Source organism: Microtus oregoni, unplaced genomic scaffold, assembly GCF_018167655.1.
Source record: "Microtus oregoni isolate MIOR12 unplaced genomic scaffold, Mior012 000015F_ref0000493, whole genome shotgun sequence".
NCBI classification, from domain to species: Eukaryota; Metazoa; Chordata; class Mammalia; order Rodentia; family Cricetidae; genus Microtus; species Microtus oregoni.
Genome location: NW_024543074.1, coordinates 19,416,250 through 19,436,830, shown reverse-complemented (window position 1 = coordinate 19,436,830; position 20,581 = coordinate 19,416,250). Strand labels below are relative to the sequence as shown.

Here is a 20,581-nt window from a genome sequence, read left to right as displayed (position 1 = left end):
AGGAGTTCTTTGGTAGAGTTTTTGGGGTTGCTTATGTATACTATCATATCATCTGCAAATAACGAAAGCTTAACTTCTTCTTTTCTAATATGAGTCCCCTTGATCTCCTTATGTTGTCTTATTGCTATTGCTAGAACTTCAAGCACTATACTGAAGAGGTATGGAGAGAGTGGACATCCTTGTCGTGTTCCTGATTTTAGTGGGATGGCTTTGAGATTTTCTCCGTTTAATTTAATGTTAGCTGTTGGCTTGCTGTAAATAGCTTTTATTATATTTAGGCATGACCCTTGTATCCCTAATCTCTCCAAGACCTTTATCATAAAGGGGTGTTGAATTTTGTTGAATGCTTTTTCAGCATCTAATGAAATGATCATATGGTTTTTTTCTTTCAGTTTATTTATATGGTGGATTACATTGATAGATTTGCGTATGTTAAACCAGCCCTGCATCTCTGGGATGAAGCCTACTTGATCATAATGGATAATTTTTCTAATGTGTTCTTGGATTCAGTTTGCCAGTATTTTATTGAGAATTTTTGCGTTGATATTCATAAGTGAGATAGGCCTGTAATTCTCTTTCTTGATTGGGTCTTTGTGTGGTTTTGGTATCAGGGTAACTGTAGCTTCATAAAAGGAATTTGGCAATGACTCTTCTGTTTATATATTGTGAAATACATAAAGGAGTATAGGTATTAGCTCTTCTTGGAAGTTCTGGTATAATTCTGCATAGAAACCATCTGGTCATGGGCTTTTTGTGGAAGGGAGAGTTTTGATAACAGTTTCTAGTTCTTCGCGACGAACAGGTGTATTTAGATTGTTCACCTGGTCTTGGTTTAGCTTTGGTATATGGTACTTATCTAAAAATATGTCCATTTCTTTTGCATTTTCCAGTTTTGTGGCATACAGGCTTTTGTAGTAAGATCTTATGATTCTCTGAATTTCCTCTGTGTCTGTGGTTATGTCCCCCTTTTCATTTCTGATCTTATTTGTTGGTGTGTTCTCTCTCTGTCGTTTAATTAGTTTGGATAGGAGTTTGTCGATCTTGTTGATTTTCTCTAAGAACCAACTTTTTGTTTCATTGATTCTTTGGACTGTTTTCTGTGTTTCTATTTTGTTGATTTCAGCCCTCAGTTTGATTATTTCTAGTCTTCTACTCCTCCTGGGTGCATCTGCTTCTTTTTTTTCTAAAGCTTTCAGGTGTGCTGTTAAGTCCCCAATGTATGCTTTCTCCATTTACTTTAAGTGGGCACTTAGTGCTATGAACTTTCCTCTTAGCACTGCTTTCGTCGTGTCCCATAGGTTTGAGTATGTTGTCTCTTTATTTTCATTAAATTCAAGGAAGACTTTAATTTCTTTCTTAATTTCTTCCTTGACCCAGGTGTGGTTCAGTAGTTGACTGTTCAGTTTCCATGAGTTTGTCGGCTTTCTGGGGTTAGCATTGTTGTTGCCTTCTAATTTTAGTCCGTGGTGATCTGATAAGACACAGGTGGACAGTGATATTTTTTTGTATCTGTGCAGGTTTTCTTTGTTTTAGAGTATGTGGTTAATTTTCGAGAAGGTTCCATGAGCTGCAGAGAAGAAGGTATATTCTTTCCTATTTGGGTGGAATGTTCTATAGATGTCTGTTAGGTCCATTTGCTTCATTACCTCCAACAATTCTCTTAATTCTCTATTAGGTTTCTGTCTGATTGACTTGTCCATTGGTAATAGAGGTGTGTTGAAGTCTCCTACTACTAGTGTGTGTGGTTTGATGTCTGCCTGGAGTTTTAGTAATATTTCTTTTACATAAGTGGGTGCTTTTGTATTAGGGGCGTAGATATTCAGGATTGAGACTTCGTCCTGATGAAATGTTCCTGTTATGAGTATAAAGTGTCCATCTCGATCTCTTCTAATTGATTTTAGTTTGAAGTCAGTTTTGTTGGAAATTAGTATGGCCTCACCTGCTTTTTTCTTAGGACCATTTGCTTGAAAACCTTTTCCCAACCCTTTACTCTGAGTAGATGCCTGTCTTTGTGGTTGAGATGTGTTTCTTGCAAACAGCAGAATGTTGGATCCTGTTTTCGTATCCAATCTCTTACCCTGTGCCTTTTTATAGGTGAATTGAGACCATTAATATTAAGTGACATTAATGACCAGAGGTTGTTTACTATGGTTATTCTTATTGTTTTGGTAGTAGAGTTTGTGTGTCTACCTTCTTTGCGTTGTGTTGGTGAAGGGTCGTTAGACGCCTTAGTTATTGTTGGCACTGTTGGCTATGTTGGATTCCTTGGGTTGTGATTTTCTTTCTATTACTATCTGTAGTGCTGGATTTGTGGCTACGTATTTTTTAAATTTGTTTTTATCCTGGAATGTCTTGTTTTCTCCATTGATAGTGAACGATAGCTTGGCTGGGTATAGTAGTTTGGGTTTGCATCCATGGTCTCTTAGTTTCTGCAGTACCTCTATCGAGGACCTTCTGGCTTTCATGGTTTCCATAGAGAAGTCGGGTGTAAGTCTGATTGGTTTACCTTTATAAGTTACTTGGCCTTTTTCCTTTGCAGCTCTTAATATTCTTTCTTTAATCTGTATATTTTGTGTTTTGATTACTATATGGCGAGGGGATTTTTTTTTTTTGATCCAGTCTGTTTGGTTTTCTGTATGCTTCTTGACTATTCAAGGGAATATCTTTCTTTGTTGGGAAAGTTTTCTTCCATAATTTTATTAAAAATGTTTTCTGGGCCTTTGAGCTGTGACTCTTCTTCTTCTATCCCTATTATTCTTAGGTTTGGTCTTTTTATTGTGTCCCATAATTCCTGAATGTTTTGTGATGAGAATTTGTTGGCTTGCCTGTTTTCTTTGATCAGTGCATTTATTTTCTCTATGTTGTCTTCTGAATCTGAGATTCTTTCTTCTATCTCTTGTATTCTATTGATTATGCTTGTTTCTGTAGACTCTGCTCGTTGACCTAGATTTTCCATATTCAGCTGGTCCTCAGTTTGTGTTTTCTTCCTTGCTTCCATTTCAGCTTTCAATTCTTGAACTGTTTCCATTACCTGTTTGATCGTTTTTTTCTTGGTTTCCCAGGGTATCATTTACGCATTTACTCACTTCTTCAAACTTTTTATTATACTTTTCATCCATTTTTATAAGGGCGTTTTTTACATGTTGTTTAAGGGACTCTATTGCTTTCATAAAGTCAATTTTTTCCACTTTCTGTGTTAGGGTGTTCAAGTCCTTCTGTTGTAAGATCATTGGGTTCTGGTGTTTTCATGTTGTTTTTTAGATTGTTGGGTGAATTCTTGCCTTGGTGCCTGCCCATCTCCTCCTATTGATGCTATCTAATTGGGTTTTTTAAAACAGGAACAGGTTTTCCTGCTGTCCAGGGGCCCCCCGCTTACAAAATGCCTTCTCTCCATTTCCTGGGTCCCGCTGCTGGCCAAGATCTCTTTCACCACTCAGAAGGGTCTTCAGGACCAGGACCAGGCTCCCCGTTCGCCAGGGACCTCGCCAACCGAAGGCCTACCCCTCTGCAGGCCAGCCACCAAAACAGACTAACTCCCGCTGCCCTCTGCCCCGAGCTCCCTATCCAGTGCCCAAACAGGCTAAACTGGGTGATCCCGAGGCCCAGCGGAAGGGAGGCGCAGTGAAGGAGTCCCCTGGGCGCAAGCTAGGATATGCCAGGGAGAGAGAGGTCGCAGTAGAGGAGGAGCAGCCCCAGCAGAGGGTACCAACCCTTGCAGGCTATCTGGGGGGTTAAGGGGGTCGGGGAATGCCCCCACTCCGTTTACTGTGACCCGCCGGCCAAGAACACTCTCCCCACTCAGGATGGTCTTCAGGGACAGGACCAGGCTCCCCGTTCCGTGGACTTCGCCAATAAAAGGTCTACCACTCTGCAGGCCAGGCCCCCAAAAACCTACTTGATTGTGTTGTAGTGTGGCGGTCTTCTCTCAGTGTGGGCTTCACTGTTTCATGCTTGGACTATCCCGCATCCGCCACGTCTGCACGCCCTGGAGTCAGTACTTTTAACTGCTGAGCCATCTCTCCAGACCCTGGATTTTTTTTTTTAATTGGCTGACATCCAGAATTAATTACTTTTTTTCCCCTCCAGTTTTTCAAGGCAGGGTTTCTCTGTGTAACATTCCTGGCTTTACTGGATCTTGTTCTGTAGACCAGGCTGGCCTCGAACTCACTGAGATCCACCTGCCTCTGCCTCCCAGTGCTGGATGAAAGCATGAGCCATCATCACCCTGCCAGAATCAATGATTTAATCAGCCGTAGTATCTCTGTAACTGAACCACATTGTCACTAAAGAGTTCTGCTTTATGAATATTCTTAGACAAAAAGGCAAATGCATGCATTCTATAACTTGAAAGAGGAAATCAGAACAAAAAATCAAGTTCACAACCAAAACTATAAACACAGAGTTTGCCTACAGAAGTTCATCAATTGTAAAGAGTGTACTTTTACTTCTGTCTGAAAGTAGATGTTTAGCTCCTTTTTGCAGTATCCTGGAATTCATTGTAGTTTTTCATTTCTTTTTCTACCGCCAAGAAGTGATTCATCTTACAACTGATAATGTTGCACAGTCTATAGGGTGTGTGTGTGTGTGTGTGTGTGTGTGAGAGAGAGAGAGAGAGAGAGAGAGAGAGAGAGAGAGAGAGAGACATGCTTGCTAACTTGGGTTCCCCGGTATGTATATGTGTATAGATATGGGCCCAGTATTTTTCCTCTTAAGTTTTCATATTTTGAAATCCAGTTTTTTTAAACCCAGGAACCAACTTGATATTATACCTTTAGTGTTTTAGATTTTAATTAAAGTTTACTAGATTATTATATAGAATAATAAAAATGCTATAAAAACATTTTTAAAATGCAATGTTAAATTTATGCTTATTAACTTATGTTTCTACTAGTGTTTATTTGGTGGTATAAAATGTATCTGTTTTCAAAGCCTTTTAAATAATTTCTTCTATAAAGTATAGCTATTATTCTGAATCTGATGTCTGATTCTCACTAAGGTGCTGTTATGTTTTGTTTTGTTACTAGAGTCTTACATTTAAAGAAAAAGTAACAAGCCTTAAATTTAAAGAAAAGCCTACAGACCTGGAAACAAGGAGCTATAAGTATCTTCTTTTGTCCATGGTGAAACTAATTCATGCAGATCCAAAGCTTTTGCTTTGTGTAAGTATTTTAATGAAATGCTTTGAAATTATTCCACTAATTTTGTTGAATTGAAAGGACAAAATCCTTTCTATTAGACATTGCCAAGAAAACTAATTTCCAGAGAGTCCCAATATAATTAGACCACATTTTCTAGTCTTTCCCTATCATTGAATGGACTTCTGTGTCATCGTTTGCCGTTGCATTATAGTCAGGCATGTTTTGGGGTCAGGTGGAACAAGGCGCTGTAAAAGCAGTATGCTCTGTATCTATACCACTCATTATTTTTTTCTATTACTAAGCAAGTTAGCTTTTATAGCTAGCTCCCTGTGTTCCTTCACCAGCCTTCTCTTATCTATATTAGAAAAGAAAGTAAAAATGAGAGTGGTTATTCAATTATTGCTGTACCTCTGCTTTTTATTGCCTCAGATGATACTCTAGAGTCCTGAGAACATCATTTTGGTGCACAAAGTAATTAAGAAATAATCTAAATACTGTAACTAGCTGATAGTTACATGAAGGGATTAAATGCATAGGCTCTAGGGAAAGACTAATTAGGTATTAGCTGGTGTTTTTCTTAACCTTGCATCTTAAGTTTTTCAGCTGAAATAGTAGGTAATAGTAGTTCCTACCACAGAGAGATCCTTAAGAAGAGTAAAATAGTATGTGTAAGAACAATTCCTGGCATGCAATAAGTGATAAGATTGGTTGCTGCTACTATTCATAAGAGAAGACAGTTAATATTAACCTTAGTAATGTTTAAATAAAACAACTTGAATTGTTCATAGGATGACATGTTTAACTCTTCTTGGGTTTTCCTAATCCTTGAAGAACACTGTCAAGCAACATTTGTTATTGCTGTACTCAGTGCCAGGCTTTTAAAATGCTTTGGTGCTTTACAGTTTTGCTGCTGTGCTCTTCAAATTACTAAAATACAGGCATTCATAACTGATGGAGGAAGGTCATTGGTTAAATAAAAAGAAACTGCTTGGCCCTCATTGGTTAGAAGATAGGTGGGAGGAGTAAACAGAACAGAACGCTGGGAGGAAGAGGAAGTGAGCTCAGACTCCATAGTTCTCCTCTCGGGAGCAGACGCCTCAGAGAGACGCCATGCTCCCAGCTCCCAGGCAGATGCACGTGATGAAGCTCCGACCCAGGATGGACATAGGCTAGAATCTTCTCGGTAAGTGCACCTAGGGGCGCTACACAGATGATTAGAAATCGGCTAAATTAATATGTGAGAATTAGCCTAGAAGAGGCTAGATAGAAATGGGCCAAGCAGTGATTAAAAGAATACAGTGTCCGTGTAATTATTTCGGGGCATAAGCTAGCCGAGCAGGCGGCCGGGGTGCTGGGAACGCAGCCCCGCCGCCCATATTACTACACATATCTAAATGCCTGTGGTTTCAAGAATTCTATGAGCCTCAAGTGTGTGTTTGTGAATATGTTCATGTGCACACATATGTTTTGCTTTTTGTTCTTTTTGAGACAAAAATCTTCCTGTGTATCCTGAGTTGGTCTTGAACTCGACATCCCTACTGGTATTACAGGACTTTATCATCTTGCCCCCACTCCTGAAATTTAAGAATATTTACACATGAGCAATTTCTCTGATAATGAGAGATAGTAGAGATAGAGAGGATGAAGTTCCCAAAGGATCAGTTACCCCAAATGAAAATCTTTGAGCTTTTTGACCTTTTGGAAAGTCCACCCAAATTTTGAGATTCTCATAGAATAGTTAGATCCTTGACTTGGAAAAATTCCATAAAATTTTTAAGTGGACTCTGAAATAATAATCCTTTTTCTCTTGTTTTCTCTGGTGTGTGGCATAAGTTATGCATCTCACTATGAATGTCGCATAACACTAGGGGTGCATTGTTTACATGGCTGTAAGTTATGTTCAAGTAGGTTATTGTTTGAAGAACAAGGGTTGAATTGTTTGAGGGAAAAGAGTTTAAGTAAAGTTTTTTATTTTCCAAGAATTATGGAACTCCTTTTTGTTTTCCTTGGATGATTCTGGGGATTGAAGCAGAGTCTAGCAGTCTTGTAATGCAGACAGGTATTCTACCACTGGCCTGGCCCTGGCCTTTCTCGGGCTTTTGTTTTTTGTTTGGTGGAGTTGGGTAGATGGGGTTTTATTTGATAGGCAACTGTCACTACCTCTGGAAATTGCTTCTTTTACTGCCATCTAGTGGTTAAGTAACTTTACCTGGTAACCATAGGAAAATAAATTTTAAGCCTTTGTTAATAGGAGAAATATAAACACAGTCTCAATCATGGTATTTTAAAAAGTAGTATGATTCTATCTTTGCTGGGATTTAAGGCACCATTACCTAACTTTAAAAAATTATATTTTTATTGAGTTACAATTTACATAGTATTAAAAAAACAGCATTTCATGATGAGGCTGTAGCTTGCTTCACATTTGTGAATGAGGCCATAGGTTCAATCCTTAGTCCTAACCCCCCCCCCCCATTTGTTATTTCTAGAACATTTCAACACCGCTAAAGGAAACAGAAGCTATTTGCAGTTGGGCTTTACTTTGTGTCTTATAATCCTGCTAGTATGTTCTTTAAAAATTGAAGTTTGAATCAGGCAGTAGTGGCGCACGCCTTTAATTCCAGCACTCAGGAGACAGAGGCTGACAGACTCTATGAGTTTGAAGCCAGCCTTGTCTACAGAGTGAGCTCCTGGATGGCCAATGCCACACAGAGAAATGCTGTCTCCAAAAGCGAGATAAAAATAAAGTTTGAAGGATGTAGGGAGATGACTCAGTGCCACATACACAGAGAGATACACATGCATATAAAAAATAAATAAGATAAAAAATAGAGGTTGGTTTTTCTCTTGCAGAATCCAAGAAAACAGGGCCCTGAAACTCAAAGCAGTACAGCAGAATTAATTACAGGCCTTGTCCAACTGGTCCCTCAGTCACACATGCCAGAGATTGCTCAGGAAGCGATGGAGGTAAGGGGAAGTGAATTTTAGGTTCTTGAGAGAAAGATTGTAACTATCTCCATTCTTCTTTTTCTAGGAACTTTTTCAAGCAATTATTTGACTCTTTTATATGCTTTCTTTTAAAAATTTTATTTACTGAATTTTTAGACTGTGTGTGTGTACGTGCGCACGCTGTGCTTACAGAAGCCAAAAAAATAGTGTTGGAATTCCTGGAGCTAGAATTACAAACCATTGTGAGCCACCTGATGTGGTTGCTGTAATGTGCACTTGGGTCCTCTTGTATACTTTTAATCCCTGAGCCCCGGAGCCATATCTCTAGTCCCTTTACTTACTTATTTGATGTTCTTTGGTGTATAGTTTCATTGAGTGAAAAATGGATGTCTGTTCTGTAAAGGACATGTTTATGTCTTTATGTTTTATATGCTCCTGTGGAGGGGGACTCTGTTTATTTGCTTTACATTATAGGTAGCAACAGCACAACATTGTACCAAGTATTTTTTTAAGACTTATTTATTTTTATATAGTAATTTTTTTGTATGGATGTTTTGTGTGCATGTATATTTATGTACTGTGTGTGTGAGTTGCCTGAGAATTCCAGAAGAGGGGAGTGGATTTGTTTTTTTGTTTTTGTTTTTAAATTGTTTGTGCATGTGGAGGTCAGAAAAAATTCAGGTTTCTGTCCTTGGATGGCTACTATGTTTATCAGCTCTAGCCAGCTCACCAGCCCTTAAAATTTCTTTACATTGATAGGCTTTTGGGACAAGATTTGCCTATAGTTTCCTGTCCAGTCTCTAAGTCCTGAAGTAATCCTCCATCTTTAGCCCTTGTACTAGCTGAAATTATACTTGTGTACCACAAGCTGTGCTGTATTTGGATTACACTGTATAAGAATTTTGGAAGTTTATGATTCCTTTATTCCTTAAATTTATTATTGTGTCTCTGTATGATGGAGTAAAGTGTGTGTACTTGCTGTAGTACCTGTCTGGAAGTCAGGGGGCAACCTTGTGGGGTTACTCTGCTTCCACTTTTGAATGGGTTCCAGGGATTGAATTGAGTGAGGTCTTCAGGCTTATGTAACAGGTACCTGATGAGCCAGAGGTAATTGATGAGAGATACTCAATGTTATTTCTAAGGATTACTACAAACAATACTGTTAAAGTTGCTGTATCATTTTGTATTTTCATTAGCAGTATATTAGTGTTTTGGTATTTCTTCATCTAGCTGACACTTGTATTGTCTGATTTTAAAATTACAGTCAGCCTACTGTGTTAGCAAAGTTGACTTTAAAAAAAATTATGTTTATAGTTGGATTTGATAACTCACGCCTTTAAACCCATCACTCAGGATTCAGAGGCAGGTAGATCTCTGAGATTGAGACCAGTTTGGTCTACAGAGTGAATTCTGACATAGCCAAGGCTACACAGAGAAACCCCACCTCAAAACAGCAACAAAATTAGATTCGCTTATTTATTGTGTGGGGGCCTGTACATACCACAGCATACATGTAGAGGTCAGAGGATAATTTGCAGGAGTTGGTTCTATCCTTCCTTCATTGGGTCCCAGTGATCAAACTCAGGTTGTCAGGCTTGGCAGCCAGTGCACCTATGGAGCTACTTTATCACCTCAAAATTTACTTTCGAACTTTATTTTTATCCTGACAACCTAAAAGTACATCTTTAATGTGAATAAAATTTACTGATATATAATTTACATATAGTAAGTAATCTAAGGCCTGGAATATATCTCTATTTGCCCCAGAAAGTTCCCTGTCTGCAGGTAGTACTCCTACCCTTGTCCACATGTACTGGTCTGATTCAGTCACTCCAGGTTAGTTCTGCATGTCTGTTGTTCATGAATAGAATTCATTAAATGTGATCTTACTTTGTACCTCCCCTCAAATTAGAAAGTGGTTTTTATTATTTATTTTATATTCTTCTGTATTGTTGCACATGTTAGTTCCTTTTTCCTGATTGTTATGAATATTTCACTCATTCATTAATAGACAGCATCCATTACTACTGAACATTAGCCTTGTATTCCTTTGCAGTCCTCATCCTGTCTCATCCCTTGTCTACCCCTTGCCTCCATTTTAATTATTGATTTGTTTTGTTACTGTAGATTAGGAATAAAAGTTCTTATCTGTAGTTCAGCATAATTGTTGGAGCTGTATTGTATCAAGTAGTTGGTATTTTTTAAGGGTCATCCTATTTTGTTCTCTTTAATGTCCAATTATATGAATATAGCATTGTTTGTTTACTCATTTGTCTGTTGATGATCATTTGTGTTTTTGCTTTTGGCTGTTTAGAGATCAAACTTCTGCTGGTGGTACAAGCCTTCAATCCCAGCATACTAGGAGGCCGAGACAGGCAGATCTCTGTGACTTGTTGACAGCCTGGTCTACGTGGAAAGTTCTAAACCAACCAGTGCTGTTATAGATTAAGACCTTGTTATCTAAATGATGAAGATGATGAAAAAGAAGATAAAAAGAGAAAAATGATTGGTTCTAGGTTCACTTATATATAAATTTAAGATGTGAAAAGAATTTTTTCATTTTTTTGAGTATATTCCAACCATTGGGAAAATAGAGAAACATACAAGCAAAACAAAAGCAAAATAACAGCCTGCTTTACATAGAGTATTCAAGGACAGTAAGGGCTACATAGGAAGACCCTGTCTAAAAATAAAATGAGTTACTGATGAGTGCAAAAACTGGATGAATCTCACAGGCATGATATTAGATGAAAATAATCAAATACAAAGAGTATACTGTTGATTTCCCTTACATAGAGCCTAAAAACAAGCAAAACAGTTTGGCAATGATGTTCAGAACAGTGGCTGCTTTTACAAAGAGCTGGTGCCTAGGAGATGAGTTCTGAAGGGCTTCCTGGTGTTGGCAGTGTAGAGCAGGTAGAGGTGGAAATTCTCTGAGCTCTTCTCTCCAGATTATGTCTGTACCTACATCCCTTGTGCTTCAGGCTAGAAATATTTGAAACGTTTGCCTAGACCATTTGTGCATTCCTTGTACACGCATTTGCTGTGTGTGTGTGTGTGTGTGTATGTTGTCAGCCTAGTAACTTGTTGGGAGCAAAATCCCCTGATCTGAGTGCCTACAGATGCTCTGAGCATGAGACCTTTGTTTCTGGTGGGTTTGGCTGGGACGTGGCTATCTCTATATAATCTGCCCCTGAACACAATAAAGGGGGCATTCTTGGGGAATTCAAGGATGACCCGTGTCACTGTCTCTCTATCTGTGTGTGTCTTTGTATTTTAACCTCCAGCCCCTTGCCCGAAGCTCGGGAATCTGGGTGCCAGAGCACAGGGCGCAGACACGGGGGCCCATTGCATGGCAGTAACTGATATATTGCTTGTACTGTTTTGGAGGCTCTATTCAAATATTTTGATTGCTTTCACCTAAATAATTAGTTCTTTTTTTCCTTATGTATATTATGTATAATTCAAGGTAAAAAAAACCCAGAAAAATACAAATACTGTTTTAATGGAGTATAAGGAGGACTTTAATTATTCATTAATAAGAGAATGGATTAACATTTAGGAGTGGTATTTCAATTTGGTATTTTATTAAACATCTATTAAAGTCTATCTGAGTCATTAAGCAATATTCGAAAATATTTGTGAAACATTAGATTAGTGTAATGTGTTTGCAGCTCTGTTGAAGCGGTCAGTCATGAAGTAGTCAGTCATTGTTTTCATCAACAATGAACCACATATATTAAGGTGTTTCCAAACAAATTATATTATCTAATCACCCCATAGCCATCTTAGTTTATGCCAGTATTCTCTGTGATACTGGCATGATGACAGATTACCTTTGAGGCTCTTCTCAGTGTTTATCTATGTCAAGTGACACATGGCAGTATGGAAAATTAAAACAGGAGGACATGAAAAGGAATATAATCTCATTGAAATGGTAAAAGGTCAATAAATTTTTGTTCCCATTAATCAAAAATTTTATTAAGTAGAGAATGTGTCACCTAAGAAATCCCCAAACACCTAAATCTTATTCCAGGCCAAACCATTTTATACTACAGACTTAAAGTTGGGATTCGGGGTCCAGCTTCTGACTGATGCTCTTTATACTATAATATTGCTTCTCCCCTTATTCTGCATGTATAATGCACATCTGAAACACAGATGTGATTTGGTAGCTTAACACCCCCTAAAAGAAAACCTTAGTATGCCTTATTTTCTTTACATATAAGATACTTCCCCCAAGTTCCCATAATAGAGAGCCAGAACCGCTGAAGCACAGAGCCCATAGGATTGCTCCTCGTTGCCTTTTATCTTTCCAGTTGTCACATGTATTTGTTTGCAAAGTTTAAATAGAATAAGAGAAAGTGAGTGCTTTAATTTCCCCATCAAATCTGTGCCACTGTTGTCAAAAACAGAAAATCCTAAAGTATTAATAATTGTACCAAGTGTTTATATAATAATGGTAAAACTGAATTTTAATTTGTGTTACTGTTTTTAAAGTGGAGACTATAAGTTACTTGTTTGTTTCAAATAACATTTCACTGACGTTTTAGTAAAAAGAGAATAAAGCACCCATATGTATGTCGACCACCGACTGAATGTACAGAGCTCAATAGAAGTTGCTATGAAATGGGGAAATATTGTGGAATTGTAAACTAGGTTGTGCAGGTTTGAAGGAAGAGTCTTTGCTCTCATAACCTTTGATGGTTTTAATTTATGAAATAGCATATTTATATGGTAATCACTTATTTAAAATAAGTTATTTAAGACCTGTTGGTACTACTCATGAAATACTTCAGAAATAAACTGGTGCTAGATACAAAGATTGCTTTGCTTGCCCCTCTATTAATTTTAGGAAATGACTTTTCTAACCAAAAAGTGTGTGACAACCAAGCTAATTTCTGCTGTGTTTCATTGTTTATGTTAATTTTAGGGGAGAGCATTTTGTTCTAGAATTATTACTTATTAAAATCATGTTTATTTCTTAAAGTAGTTTGTGTATACATCTTGGTTCTGATTCATTCACATGTGTGTATGTCGCTTATGGTTGAGAATGATGGGGCACAGGGAGTTAGCTCTGAGTTTATGCTGCTCTGGAGAATTGTGTTCCTCAGATTTGCCCTCAGAGAGGTGGTTTTCTCAGCCTCTCAAAGCTACGATTACACAGCCCAGTTTGTTAGCATTTGCAGAATAATTACTTAGTGTCAGTTTTCTAACAAGTTCTCAGTGAACTCTCTCCTTTAAATTTCAGGCCTTGCTGGTTCTTCATCAGTTAGATAGCATCGATTTGTGGAACCCCGATGCCCCTGTAGAGACATTTTGGGAAATTAGGTATATGTACTTTCAAATTTTAATTCAGCTTAAAGTTTTAACTTTGTATTTTGACTTTGGATATTAGATTTGTAGTATTTAGTTTATTGTGATATTTATTCAGTTATACCTATAGATATTTTATGATTTTTGTATTTTATTTGGATTGAAAATATTAAGATCCTTAACTGTCATAAAATATCACATATGTACAAAGCAAAAGTTTTTAGATGGTGTTAAATTTTATCTCCCTGCTATAAGCTCTGCTATGTCATGTATTATTTGCTGTCATGTACCTCTACTCAGTTAACAATTGTGTTTGTTTTTTTGAGATAGGATTTTTTTGGGGGCATGGGGGTGGGGAGTGGTTCAAGACAGGGTTTTTCTGTAGCTTTGGACCCAGCCCTGCAACTTTCTCTGTAGACCAGGCTAGTCTTGAACTCACAGAGACCCGCCTGCCTCTGCCTCCTGAGTGCTGGGATTAAAGGTGTGCGCCACCACTGCCTGGTGATTTTTCAAGATAGGGTTTGACTATGTAGTCTTGTCTAGCCTGAAACTCTCTATGTTGATCAGGATGGCCTGGAATCATAGAGATCCATCTGCCTCTGCCTCTAGAGTGCTGGGTCTAAAGGTATGTTCTACCATGCCTGGCTACAATTAGATTTTTTCTAATTAATTAATTGTATGATTAATTTTAATTTTTTTGTTTTTTGTTTTTTTTCGAGACAGGGTTTTTCTGTGGTTTTGGAGCCTGTCCTGGAACTAGCTCTTGTAGACCAGGCTGGTCTCGAAATCACAGAGATCCGCCTGCCTCTGCCTCCTGAGTGCTGGGATTAAAGGCGTGAGCCACCACCGCCCGGCTGATTAATTTTAATTTTATGTTCTTTGGTGTTTTGCCTATATGTATGTCTTTGTGAGGGTGTCAGATCTTGGAGTTACAGATAGTTGTTAGCTACCATGTGGGTGCTGGGAATTGAACCCAGGTCTTCTGGAAGTACAGTCAGTGCTCTTAACCATCTCTCCAATCCCCTATAGTTGTAGTTTTAAATAGATTTTTAGCATTATAAGTCTAAAGCGTTAACATTTTATAACATTGTTTTTAGTTTTTAAAGCTCTTGTTTTTAAAACAAGGCACATAGTTCAGTATGAGCTCATGATGAGCAGGCAAGAAGTGTGGGTTCAGTCCCCAGCACTGAAAGGTGGGGGGGAACTGATGATTTTGTTGAATAAGTTAAAAACAGGCATATTAGTAATATATATATAAACACACATACATTCACACACAACATACACACACATATAAACTGAATAGATAGCTGTCTTTTTTAAATATTTATTTATTAAGTGTACAATATTCTGTCTGCATATATGCCTGCAGGCTAGAAGAGGCACCAGATCTCATTACAGATGGTTGTGAGCCACCATGTGGTTGCTGGGAATTGAACTCAGGACCTTTGGAAGAGCAGGCAATGCTCTTAACCGCTGAGCCATCTCGCCAGCCCCAGATAGCTGTCTTTTAATGAGCATGAGTGTACCACTCTAGGAAGATGTAAATCTCAGTTTTTGTTGTCTCATCATAGACTTGAGGGTACTAAGTCACTTGGAAGTGAATTTAAAACCTAACTCTAATAATGATATAATCACTGTAGCCATGTATAATTAACTTTTAATTTAACGCATTATAAAAGAAAAAACTTAAATTTTGATGTATTTTATTTAACTTGATATATAAATATTTTAACATATAATTAATTAGAAAAAAATTCTATATTTTTGTTTTCATTAAGTCTTCAAAATTTGTAGTGTGGGGGCTGGAGAGATGGCTTAGAGGTTAAGAGCACTGACTATTCTTCTGGAGGTCCTGAGTTCAATTTCCAGCAACCACATCCATCTTAAATGAGATCTGGTGTCCTCTTCTGCCCGGAATGCATGTAGAAACACTGTATGCATAATCAATAAATAAAACTTTAAAAAATAGAACACTGGACTTTATTCCAGAGGTCCTGGATTCAGTTTAAAAAAAATGTAGTGTCTCACAGAGCACACCTCAATTTCAACAAGCTTCATTTAGAGTGTTCAAGTAGTCATGTAGGTGGTTAGTAGCTAAATTATTAGACAGTACAATTCTAGTATAGCCTAGAGAACAAATCAGCAAACTTGTTCTCTAGAGGGTGGGAAATAGGTCAGGCTTTTTAGCTCCTATTCTAACTATGCACTTTTACTTTTGGAGCAAGGAAACAGTTATAGACCACTTGAGAATGAAGGAGTGTAGTTCTGTTCCACTGAAACTCTTTATGGACATTGGTGGGGTGGGTTTGTCCTGCAGGCAGTTCTTTCAGACCCTGGCTCTCAACTCTTGTATTTCTTCACAGTCTTTACTGTGCATGTGAATTTATGATTTCTTCTTACCTGCCATTGCAAGGATGGAATTCTTTTTAATTTGTTGTTATTAATATTTGGATAAAACCCATGAACAAGGGAAAACAAGCCTCTAAATTTACATCTATTATGAAATAATGCCATTCTATGTATGATTATGTCTATATTAGATTCTTGATGATTCTGTAACAATGAACTTTATGTTACTGCAGTTCACAAATGCTTTTTTTCATCTGCAAGAAATTAACTAGCCATCAAATGCTTAGTAGCACAGAAATTCTCAAGTGGTTACGGGAAATTCTGATCTGCAGGAATAAATTTCTTCTTAAAAATAAGGTAAGCAGAGTGACATTTCTTATATTGGAAATATTTGAATATTAAGGAGATGTGTTAATTTCCTTTTGTTAAACATGATAAACACCATGACCAAAACTTGGGGGATTTGGCTTACATGTCTTGATGACAGTCCATCATTGGGGGACGCCAAGACATGGACTAAAGCAGAGGCCATGGAAGAATGCTGCTTATTGGCTCTGTGTGGCTTGTTCATTATATAACCCAAGACTACTGGGTAGCAACTTCCCCTAGTAGGTTGAACCCTCACTTATCAATTGTTAAGCAAGAAAGTGCCCCACAGACTTGTCCACAGGCCAGTCTGATAGAGGCACTTCCATCGTTTGTTTGTTTGTTTGTTTTTGTTTGGTTTTTATCTTTATTTGTTTTTCAAGGCAGGGTTTCTCTGTCTGCTTTTGGCTGTCCTAGAACTCTTGAGTACAAGGCCAGCCTGCCTTGTACTCACTGATATCCACCTGACTCTGCCTCTTCAGTGGTGAGATTAAAACCCACCATGCCTGGTTTAGAGGCATATTCTTAATTAAGGTTTCCTCTTCTAAGATTACTCTAGTTTGTGCCAAGGTAACAAAAAGCTAACCCGTACAGAACCAATTTAGAAGTTTTTATTAGCTAAGTTATATCCCACTTCATCTTCTCCCTCAGTGAAGCCCTTAAGAGAGCTGAACCTGGTAGTTCAGCATTTCAGTGTTCTAGACTCTGACCTGATAATCTCAGTATTAATGAATTCTGGTTAAATTAAGTAGGCTCTGGGTTAGTCCTGTGAAGACTGGTAGCTACTATAATCACAGAAGGCTCAAAGAATCTCTTTTCTCTGCATTCATAAGTCCACACATATCAGATTACTTGACTTTCAGGCTTAAGCTAGTCCAGGAAGTAATCTTTTGAAGAGCTAAAGCGTAAAGGTTCTTAATCTTTGTTTAATTTGTATGCCCCCCCCATCAAAGGTTTTTTTCTTTTAGCTGGGTATGGTTGCACATGCCTGTAATTCTAGTATTGTTGAGGCCTGAATGAGTTGAAGGCCAGCCTGAACTGCATAATGGATTCTAGGCCAGCCTGAACTACTACACATTTGGATCTTGCTTCAGACAAGACCAGGAGATGTAGTACCTTAATGGTAGAAAACTCTAGTACTATAGGATGATTTCATCTTAATGGTAGAGAACTCTAGTACTATAGGATGATTTCATCTTAATGGTAGAGAACTCTAGTACTATAGGATGATTTCGTCTTTTGGAAAGATGAGGAATCTTTTAATTGGAATAAAATTTTTTGATCTTGAACTGTTGAAACATATTGAAGTTCTGGGGGATAGGAAAGAACCTTACATTTCTTTAACATGATAGAACTTAAATGTATTCCAATGATAAGATATTAAAATTAAGAATTTTTTGTGGGGGCTGGAGAGATGACTTAGTGGTTTAGAGCACCTGCTGCTCTTCCAGAGGACCAGATTTGATATTCCTAGCACCCATATGGCAACTCAGAACTCATAACAAGGCAGGGTGTGTAACAACCTGCCTCTCTAGACACATGGCATATAAACAAAAATATAGGCAAAATACCCCCCTCACACACACAAAATGGAAGGAAAAAAGAAATGAGAAGAAATTTTTATGCTGGCTTTGGTCTAACAGTTAGTGTTAGTAACCTAGTAGTGGATCAAAAGTTCTCAGTTAAGGACTTGAGAAATAGTTCATCAGTTAAGAGTAGTCATAGGAACCAGGATTCAGACCCAAGCACCCAAGTAACAAGCCAGGTAGGTATCCATGTATGATATAATCTCAGCTCCTAGAATGTGGAAACTTGTGGATCCTTGGGGCTTGCTGGCTTCCATCATTGCTGAGAAATAACCCCCAAGGTCAAGGACAGACCCTGCCTCAGAGGAATAGATGGAACATGATAGAAAAGGTCACCTGACACCCATTACATGTAATATACACTCTCACATATATACACACACGAAAATATAAACACTATTTACCAGAAAATTGAATATAGAATAATTGCGTAATTCTACTACTGGATGCATGGGGGTGTCAAGTTCTGTGGCTGCTCAAATCAATGTTGTAATGCACTCAGCGTATAACTTTATCTTAAAAAGTAAAGTTCTAATTATCCTAACAAGGCAGAATTGTTGTCTGTAATTCATAGAGTATTATAGTTTTCTTGCAGTAGACTTTATTTCACTAAGCGTTTTGTGTTAGAGAATAGACAGGTGAGAGGCATTTGAAAGAAAGACTTTGCACAAAGTTATTTATTGCAGCGGGTGAATGAATACTTCAAGATGAAGCATTGGGGTCAGCCCACACTGAGCTCTTTTCTTTCCTGAAACCAGTGCTTCAGTGGGACTTACTTCTTTTTCCTAGCAGGCGGATAGAAGTTCCTGTCACTTTCTCTTCCTTTGTGGAGTAGGATGTGATGTTCCTGCTAGTGGAAATAGCTCTCAGATGTCAATGGATCATGATGAGTTACTGCGGACCTGTGCTCCTGGAGCATCTCTGCGGAAAGGAAAAGGGAATTCCTCCATGGTAAGTAACTTCCTTTGTGACTCCTGAACCAGTACATCTGCTCTTCTTTTCTGAGTGTACTTTGGTAAATTTCAGTTAAATAATTTCACATGTTAGGTATGGGTTATGTAGAGTAGTTTTGTTAAATAATTTCACATGTTAGGTATGGGTTATGTAGAGTAGTTTTGTTAAATAATTTCACATGTTAGGTATGGGTTATGTAGAGTAGTTTTGTTGCTGCTCCCTGTGGAACCCTGGGCAAATTCTTCACAACTCTCTCCCTCAGTTTCTCAGATATAAAATGGAGATAACAGGACATGGTGAAGCACACCTATTATCCCAGTGTTCCAGAGGCTGAGGCAGGAGGATCACAAGTTGCTCTTTTGTTTTTGTTTTTGTTCTTGTTTTTAAAGACAGGGTATCTCTGTCTTTAATAGCTCTGGCTATTCCGGAACTTCCTGTGTATACCAGGCTGGCCTCAAATTGAGAGATCTGCCTGTACCACTACACCTGGCCTTTTAAATTTTGCTTTTTAAAAATGTATATGGATGTTTTACCTACCTGTGTATCTGTGCACTCATGTGTGCCTGGTGTCTAGAGGCCAGAAGAGGGTTTCTGATCCCATGGAAGTGGAGTCACAGATGGTTGTGAGCTGCCTTGTAAGTGCTGGGACGTGAACCCAGGTCTTCTGGAAGGGCGGGCCATGCAATTAGTGCTTTTCATTGTTGGCCTTATTCTTGTCTCTCAGAGGGGAAAAGTTTGAAGCTGGCTTGGCCTATATAAGAAAACGAGGGGGCTGGAGAGATGGCTCAGTGGTTAAGAGCATTGCCTGCTCTTCCAAAGGTCCTGAGTTCAATTCCCAGCAACCACATGGTGGCTCACAACCATCTGTAAAGAGGTCTGGCGCCCTCAACTGGCCTTCAGGCATACAGACAGAATATTGTATACATAATAAATAAATAAATATTTAAAAAAAAGAAAACGAATAAGCAGAAAGTGATTAATAATAGTTAATTAAAAATAAATAAAACAGGTATAATATTCTTGTTCCAGAGTTGTTAGGGTTAAGCTAGGTGAAATGTCAATAGCACTTCATTATTTGAGACTGTGACTCATAGCTATAATTATTCTGATGGGAACCCTGTCAGAAAGTCTGTATTCATATGCAAAAGCTAATCTAAAGAAGGTTCAAATTGAGTGAAATTAAAACAAAATATTTATTTTCTTAAATATTATGGATAAGTGATGTTAAGATTTTACTTCTTTCTCTTTTGCTTTTATTTTTGCTTATTTGTGTATACATGCATGTATTTATGTATTCATACAGTCTTGCTTTATAGCCCAGGCTAGCATTGAATTCACTGTAATTCTCCTGCTTTAGCCTTGCAAGTGCTGTGATTATTTATTGGCATAGGCAGTCATGTTTGGTAAGTTTTAAATTGTAGATTGAGTCTCATATAGGCCAGGCTGGCTTGAATCCTCTTGCCCCTTCTATACAAGTACTGAGATTATAGGTGTATATTGCTATCCCCAGTTGAACATATACTTCTATATATGAATGTCCTTAAGATATAAATCATAATATGAGCAGTTACAAATCATTATGGAAGAATTTGTTTTTCGAACATAACCTTTTTATCCTTAAGTTTCACTATAGCCTATTGAGGGGGAAACCCCACTAAGCCTGTAGCAACTGCAGTGTGTACTTTACCTGCATACACTGTACTTGCTTTGTAATATGTTTCTGCAGTTAATGGTTGGGGATGTCAGATCAGTATGTCTATATTGCGGTGTTTAGTTTGTGTGTCATTGTTTCAGTCCCTGCTGCCACGTGTTTATTCCTTCCTTGTAGGAAGTATGCTTCCTGTTGTTTCCTCTTCCTTTGTCTATTTTATGGTTGACTCATAAGTGGATTAAAGTTTTGCTGCTGTAGACTCTGTTTTA

At 38.0% G+C, this 20,581-nt stretch overlaps 1 protein-coding gene across 6 annotated transcripts in view; it reads left to right on the top strand.

The window, feature by feature from the left end:
* The window catches only part of Nf1 (neurofibromin 1), a 268,446-nt gene that overhangs the window by 92,104 nt on the left and 155,761 nt on the right, over positions 1 to 20,581 (top strand). For 5 of the 6 annotated variants that reach the window (XM_041664518.1, XM_041664517.1, XM_041664516.1 and 2 more), the window contains exons 13-17: positions 5,025 to 5,159; positions 7,992 to 8,105; positions 13,339 to 13,418; positions 15,989 to 16,112; positions 18,497 to 18,658. In XM_041664518.1, coding sequence (XP_041520452.1) covers positions 5,025 to 5,159; positions 7,992 to 8,105; positions 13,339 to 13,418; positions 15,989 to 16,112; positions 18,497 to 18,658 — 615 coding nt within the window. The remainder of the gene's footprint in view (positions 1 to 5,024; positions 5,160 to 7,991; positions 8,106 to 13,338; positions 13,419 to 15,988; positions 16,113 to 18,496; positions 18,659 to 20,581) is intronic. The other variant, XM_041664515.1, reaches the window with a different exon arrangement.